Genomic DNA, 8,020 nt, shown 5'->3' on the forward strand with positions numbered 1-8,020 from the left:
CCACCCTCGAGTGGCTAATTGGCTCGTAGTTGTCCTAGTTGCAACACCACACTCGACTGGCAACTGGGCATGTGTTTTTTTTCATCCCAATTGCAAGCCCACCCTCGACTCGCAACTGCGATCATAGTTTGTCGTTGTCCTAGTTGCAAATTCACTCTCGACTCGCAAATGGTATTTGTAGTTTTGTGTAGTTGTCAGGGTTGCAAGTCCGTGCTTGATTCGCAACTAGGCTCGTAGTTTATTTCATCCTAGTTGCAAGTCTAACCTTCACTCGCAACTTGGCCCGTGTTTTGTTTTTCATCCCAGTTGCAGGTCCACCCTTAACTGGCAACTCGGTCTGTAGTTTGTTTTATCCCAGTTGCAAGTCGACCCTTGACTTATAAATGGGCTCATAGTTTTGTATTTGTCCTAGTTGCAAGTCCGCTCTCGACTCGCAACCGGGCTCGTAGTTGTCCCAGTTGCATGCCCACCTTTGACTCGCAACCAGAGTATGTGTTTTTATTTTTCATCATAGTTGCTAGCTCACCCTTGACTCGCAACTGGACACATAGTTTGTTTCATCCTAGTTGCAATCGAACCCTTGACTCGCAACTAGGCTCATAGTTTGGTATTTTTCATAGTTGCAAGTCTACCCTCAACTAGTAAATGGGCTCGTAGTTGTCCCAGTTGCAACTTAACACTCAACTGCCAACTGAACATGTGTTTTGTTTCATAGTAGTTGCAAACCCACCCTCGACTCGCAACTGGAGCATGCGTTTTTTTTTTCATCACAGTTGCAAGCACACATTCACTTGCAACTTGCAACTGGGCGCATGTGCATTTTCACCTATGAAACAAAACTCAATCGAGCCAGTTGCGCGTTCATTCTATATATGTAAATTTGATTATTTTTGGTTTTTTCTCCACGTGTGACTTTTAAAATATTCTTCATGTTTAAAAAATAAATTCATCTCGTCATGTGTTTGTAAGATGTTTAATGTGTATTTTAAAAAAAATCATCTTGTCCATAAAAAAATTCGAGTATGTCATTTTTTCAAATTTTATTTTTTTTGCCAAACCAAACTTGATTGATGCATGCATGCTGCTTTTTCACGTGCTAAAAAAGGAAAGAAAGCATAAAGGTGAAAGTGACAGGGGATAGAGAGAGAGAGGGGTTTCACATCAGCAGGGTTCTTTTCTACGTAATGTGACAGGCTTCATCACAACACCGGCTTACACGTTGGGCCTACAAGTGCTAACTTCTTTACACACGTACATGCGGTAGAAGAAAAAGGGCCAACGAAGACGCCCGATCACCCGCAAAAAAAAACAAAGACGCACGACAACCCAGACTCGTGGCGCTAACTGGGCGGGGCGGTACCGCTGACGAGAAATACATGAAATTGGTACAAACAAACAATGGACAGGGTGTGGGCTTGTTTACCTGCTGACGTGGGATCATGTCATAGTTAGATGTGAGATATTATCTCACATCTAGATGCAACATAGACAGACCCTAATACTTTGCGTTAGGGGCTATCATCACATACGCTGCCTTCAGCAGGAGCGCCGACACACTTCAGATTAACTCTGAAATGAGACGTTCAAGCAGCGAAACCTTGCATAAGGGTGCGTTAGGAAAGCACACATCACAGATTCTGAAGGAAGGACCATCTATTTCCCGGAAAGCACACACTATAATATGCAAAGGTCTAAACATGCATTGTTCTTGACAAGAAAAAATATCGCCTGGCAACCTCAAAACTGAAATTTCTCTAGTTTTTAGCAACTCCAAGCACATGTGTGATCTAACCAGCCCATAGAGCTGAGCAGGCAATCTGGCCCTTCCTTGAGCGCACTCCGGGACTCCTATCCTTCCTTTGGGTACTGCTCCAGTTCAAGCTTTCTGTGATTGGGGAAACCAATTAGATATCTGCTGCGTGGACACGAAATTAAACAGTGAGAGATGCAGATGTGCTTACGCTTTCTTCTGCTGAAGGCTTGGTCATCTTAGAGAACATATTGCTGTAGAATTTGGCATCCTTCTTGTTGATTTCCTTGATCTTTTCCTTCAGAGTCTTGTATGTCAACTTCACATCCCTGTCACAAGCAGCAACTTCGTCAGAAATCAAATCGACAGTGTAACCTTGTCAGTATCAGATTGAGCTTTTAGAAAATAGACCCTTCCGCGGAACTTGCCTATTTTCAGGATCAATTTCCAATGCCTTCTTAATGTCAACCTCCGCTAACTCTAGGTCAGCAAGCTGAGTGTAAGCTTGAGCCCTTCTGTACAAAGCCTTGACATTTTGGCTGTCCAGTTCCAGAACCTGTCAAAAGAGCGAGATGTGTTACCTTGGTTTGTTACGAATAGTAAATATACACTATTGCGGGATCAGTGATAAATGTACCTTGGTGCAAAGCTTTTCGGCTTGCTTATAGTCTTTCAGCTTCAGCTTGCAGGCAGCATTGTTTAAGTTGCAGGTGATCTTCAGTTGCTTGGACTGCTTTTTCTCATCCTCACTGAACGAAGTGTCATAGTCAATGAACTTTGCAGCCTGGGAAGTAAATGGATTTCAGATGGTCAATCGGGCACCATAGAGAAGCCGAGCAAAGTGAGAACACAGATGACATGTCTACAGATGTAAAGCAAAAGGAAGACGTCAGACCTTCTCATAGCGCTTAGAAGCTCTGGCATATTTGCCCGATTTGAACAAGGCATTCCCCTCTTCTTTCTTGGTTCCAGCGGCCTCAATCTTCTCTGAGTTGTTCAAGTCCCATGACTCCTTATCCTATGTATCAAAAAGATGCTCATAATTTTGGCTGTACACAGAATGCTGAATCAGAAGAATGCACAGAAACATTTCAAAGAGAAGCACACCTTTACAAATGATACAAGCTCCACTTCGTAAATCACAGTACTGTTAGGTGGAACGACAGCATCCTGCTTTGACTCTGTTGAGCCATAAGCATATTCAGGGGGAATAGTGACAAGAGCAACCTCGCCCTTCTTCATGTTTAGCACAGCACGATCAAGACCCTCAATGACCGCCTCTGGAAATAGAGTATAAACCAAAAGGAACAAACATATTATTCACACATCACAGTACAACAGTGGAGTTCAATGGATTACTTAATGCGACCAAAACATGCACAAACAAAAGCAAAGAGAAAAGGTACCTTCATCAGTCTTAAATTCAAATGGCTCTTGTTCATCATGCCCCTTCTTCAAGAATACTGTGCCATCTTGAAGTTTTCCAGTTATTTTGACTGTCAATGACAAAGATACGATTCAGTAACTTATTACAGAACAATTAGTTCATACTCAAACAGCGGTGCCGTGTGTAGTTAAAACAATAACCATCATGGTTAAGCTTATCCTATATACTTAAGAAGTTGATCCCCACTACAACTATTTATCTCAACATGCAGCATATCCACCTCAGCAATCTTGCCATATCATCATCTCCAAACATACATGCGTGCCACATCATGCCTTCCGTTTCCAATAGATGCAACGCACAGAAGACTAGCACCCTCGTGCGTTTTATTTTCAGCCTTATAAACCAGCGATGGCTGCAACCCTTCCCCACATCCTGCACCCGTTTCTCTGACCTCTCTCTCTTCGTTAAGGCTTTTAATAAAAAGATAAATGCGTACAAAAACCCCAAAGAAATATTCATTGGTAGATAAAGAACAGGTCATATCTTTTCCATTCATCTCCCTTCCGCCACTATTCAGTCCCCATCTCTGAATTTGCCTCTGAATTTACGTTTATGTTGAATAAACGTGCACCTTATATTTGTAACCTATAAACTTTTTTTTTCCGCCACATGCAGGACATTGTCAACCACACCCATGCAAGCTTCTCATGATCTACCCTGCCTTCTTCCTGATCCCAAATCAGCAATTAGCCATCACTAGGTTGATCAACTTTAATTATGGCCGAGATCATTTCATGATGATCCGGTACGTGCATGTATCTGCATGAATGAATACTCTTCTGTTTTGAAAAATTTATATTTGCTTCTTTGCCATGCATTATCACTAATGAAGCAGTACTTATTCTATAGATGTAATGACAAATTTGTTCCATATTCCTTGCACTAATGGCCGGCCGTGCAACTGCAATCCAGAACAACTCTCATTTGGGTACGTTTGCTTCAGTTTCATACCATGGCAAGAACTTCGATGTTTGCACTAATTGTTAGCATAAAACACTATCATGATTTCTCTATTCCGAACTCCATCAATATTTCTATTTATCAATATAAAATTTCCACAGCAACGCGCGGGGTATCATCTAGTATACCTGTAACAACTGCACCCTCATTGGGACGTTCATATCCTTCGCCCTCCTTGAGAACTTTTTTGAGGATCTTCTTATCATCCCCTATTTCTGTGACAGTCTTCCATGAAACCAACTCAAGGTCAATAATAAGACCAGCATTTGGTGGCACAGCACCTCCGTCGCCAGCTGCTGGTCTACCCATCTCACCAAATCCATCTGCCAATGCAAAGTTCAAAAACCTGCCCGGGAAAAGGGAAAAAATACAAAGGAAGGTAGCCTCAAATAAGCTTACACTGTGGCTTGACCGTGAGGAGCACCTTCTCTCCTTTTTTCATGGTTTTAACAGCTTTGGCCAGTGCAGGGCAGAGGTGTCCTGAAACCAGATTCTAATTTGTTAGCAAGCAGTGCATTGAGTGCAACACTCTCAGCAGGTTGCACATGTGTAGAGAAGAGCGGAAGAGAGAGAGAGAGAGAGAGAGAGAGAGCATCACCATCTTTAACAGTAAATTCAACCCCCTCAGACTTGGACACAATAGTACCATCCTCGAGCCGAGCCTCATATTTCACTACAACACAAGAAATGTCGGTTACGCAAATAAGAAGGGGAATACATGCGATAGGAAGCTGTTTCAGTTAGCAAAGATTACCAAATACTTCATCAGGATCCTTTGGGTTCTCCCATTTATCTCCCTCCTTCAATATCTTCTTGAATATGCCACCATCTTTGCAAATGTCCCTGACACTGGTCCAAGAAAGCAGCTCAACATCGAACTGCAGCGTGGCATTGGCCGGAATAGTTGGGGGTGAACCAGATTCACCATAAGCCAATTCAGGAGGAATGGTGAAAAGTGCATTTTCCCCTTTCTTCATGGTCTTAATGCCTTGATCCCATCCCTTTATTACTTGACCTGGACATAAGTTGGCAACAAATTAGCAACTGAGTAACGAAAATACACTAGAATGTGCAATCCCAACATCATGGAGCATATAGAAACAAACTTGCGGCAATTAACTTTGTTATAATAATTAATAAATGACGAGCGTGACTAAACTAAAGAAAGAACAAGATTGCTACTACCCATTGGTACAGAAATTTGCTGAATTAGCATTTAGTCGGTCATCAGCAACTTCTGTCAAGCAACTACAGTCCAGTATTTGTTCAAGAATGGTGATTGCATGTGCACATTACCAAAGCTCACATGCTCGCAGGAAGTTGTTTAGCACACAAGCACAAGGCCCAAAACAAACTAGCCTGTCAAATGAAGGATCGTTTAATAATTACCCAGTTTAATCAACTACAAGAAACCCCATAATTCTGTTATGTACCGCACCAGCCAAAGGTAAACATGTGCAGCACACTGCTCACAATCAAATCGTTTACAAGACCTTATCCAAAAATGAGAATACATTATGTATAATAAAAATAAAGGGAGGAAGAAATGAACCTTGTCCCAGCTTGAACTTGAACGTGTCATCACGATCACGGCTGGAGTCGAACTTTTTACCATCAAGGAGGGTGCCAGTGTAATGGACTGAAACATCAACGCAATGGTACATCAGCCAAAAATTACTTATTCAAATCCTCAGCCAACAGGATGCAGCAGTTTATACACTCCTATAAATACATAAATATAAATATAAATACACTCATATAAAACTCGGTTGCTGATGATGGTGTTTCTGTCATCGGTCCTTTTTGACCATCCGATCTGCACCCAATGCATGCGATGTAACTTGTGGTAATTTTGAAAAAGAACCCTGCATTCTGCTCCACATTTGCAGAAAACTCCTCAGTATCTCCAGATCAGCCCCATCCCTCCCCCACCTCGTCCAAAGAAGTAAGAGGAATAGATCTTTTTTCAAGTTCGCACTGGCAATTTGCTACTCCCTCCGTTCCAAATTACTCGTCGTAGAAATGGATGTATCTAGATGTATTTTAGTTCTAGATACATCCATTTCTACGACGAGTAATTTAGAACGGAGGGAGTAGTATACATAATCTGTTCAGGCATGGAACAATAAGTGACACAACAGCAACGGCAACAATAATAAATTTCCCTAATGAGCAATTTCATTCAAAAAAACTCCCGTTATTTCATTATTCAAGCGCTATCCGCAAAAAAAAAGTTAATCATAAAGTACACTTTCCACAGCAGGTCATAACCATGTGGTAGAGCTAGCAACAACGAATGATGCTTGAACACCTCAAGGATCAAACTAATCAAACTAGCATAATGTCACATAAATGATTGAAACTTCAGACAATGTCACAGAAACGATTCAAACTTCACAGATGAGAGCATGAGCGAAGCCGTCTGCAACTTACTCCTAGTTTCACCACTAACTACGCATCCCACAGTAAAACATCTTAGTAATTTCAAAACTTCACAAACCATGTCATAAAAATGATTCGAACTTCACAGATGACAGCATGCGAGAAGTCATATACAATTTTCTCCTAGTTTCACCACTAACTCCGCATCCCACCAAAAAAGCACCTCACTGATTCCAGAGGAGCGAACTAGCCTTTCACGCATCACAGCATCGCAGCAACGATTCAAAATTGACAGACCATACAGCGTGAGACAAGGTGTCTACTCGTACAAATTTTTCTCCTAATTTGTCCACTAGCTCCGCACCACTCAACACTCCATCTGAATCCTAAAGCGGGGCACGGACTGGATCGAACTGCGGCATGGCAGCATCTGCGATTTGAGAGGAATACTGTAGCAGTGGTAGTGCGGATACCTTCGACCTCGTCGCCGACCTCGGGGGTGTCCCATCCTTCGCCCTCCTTGAGCAGCTTCTTCTTAAGCCCCTGCTTCCCGATCTCCTTCTCCTCGCCCACCTTCATCCCCGGCCCTTCGGCGCCGCCGAAGTCACCCATCCCGTCCCCCATCATCATGTCGTCGCCCGCGGGGATGTCGAAGTCGTCGTCCATGGCGTGGGCTGGGTGAGATCTGAGGTTTGTGTCTTGGGGGAGGCGGAAGGGAGCTCGCTAGGGTTTGGACTTCGGAAGGTTCGAGAGCGAGAGAAAGAGAGAGCACGAGGGGGAGATGATGAGGGTCAGGGTTTAAAGAAGAGAACCAATTGGGCTTCTAGAGTGTTCCGGGGGGATTAGAAAAATGGAAAGTGAACGGCAGCGGCTGCTTCAGGTTTGGTGGGTAGCATCGTAAATTCGTAATCCTCCCTCTTGAGTGTGATCACGTGGTTACATTTCATCAGATTCAAATCCCCACGCACAGGCCATGCGTTTAAAGCCTGTCTTTCGGAGCCTCTCCATATTGCAGGATTTTTTTATGAAGTTAGGAGGAAATTGAATTCAAAGGACCTTCTAGAAAGACCTTTGGGTTATAAGATTTACCAAATTCATATAAATACTTTATACGCCATCTTTTCATAATATGAGCTCAAATCTTTCCTTTTTAAAAACATAGCAAGATTTTTATTCCATTAGCAACATTTTACATAGAGGAGTGCTAATGGACTCACACTTGACAGGGAAATAACATCCCTACCAAGGCAAAGACCTGTGTCTGAAGAAAGACACCTAACAGCTAGAGGCTTATTTTGAATTTTGAGAGCTAGCTTTGCGTGATGGCGAGCCTTAATATTATAGTGCATACTGACATGATTGGTCTTGCTGGAATGGAAAGTTAGGGATGATCGAATGGCCGCAAGGGTGGGCCTAATGCTCCAATAGCCTGCATCCTTGAAGATGGATGTCGCCTTTGCCGCCGATGCCAGGACAGA

The 8,020-nt window shown here is 42.8% G+C and overlaps 1 protein-coding gene across 1 annotated transcript; it reads right to left on the reverse strand.

The window, feature by feature from the left end:
* Positions 1-1,633: 1,633 nt before the first annotated feature.
* Positions 1,634-7,348, reverse strand: LOC119331792 (70 kDa peptidyl-prolyl isomerase-like). The gene is made up of 13 exons (XM_037604964.1): positions 7,016-7,348; positions 5,713-5,799; positions 4,915-5,175; positions 4,759-4,833; positions 4,560-4,640; positions 4,289-4,483; positions 3,157-3,246; positions 2,858-3,030; positions 2,646-2,768; positions 2,388-2,534; positions 2,179-2,306; positions 1,962-2,079; positions 1,634-1,885 (listed from the first exon to the last, which is right to left on the reverse strand). Exons 1-13 carry the CDS (start codon positions 7,206-7,208, stop codon positions 1,877-1,879), a joined length of 1,680 nt encoding a protein of 559 aa, XP_037460861.1. The 5' UTR covers positions 7,209-7,348; the 3' UTR covers positions 1,634-1,876.
* Between the last annotated feature and the right edge of the window lie 672 nt (positions 7,349-8,020).

The sequence above is a fragment of the Triticum dicoccoides genome, chromosome 7A, assembly GCF_002162155.2.
Source record: "Triticum dicoccoides isolate Atlit2015 ecotype Zavitan chromosome 7A, WEW_v2.0, whole genome shotgun sequence".
NCBI classification, from domain to species: Eukaryota; Viridiplantae; Streptophyta; class Magnoliopsida; order Poales; family Poaceae; genus Triticum; species Triticum dicoccoides.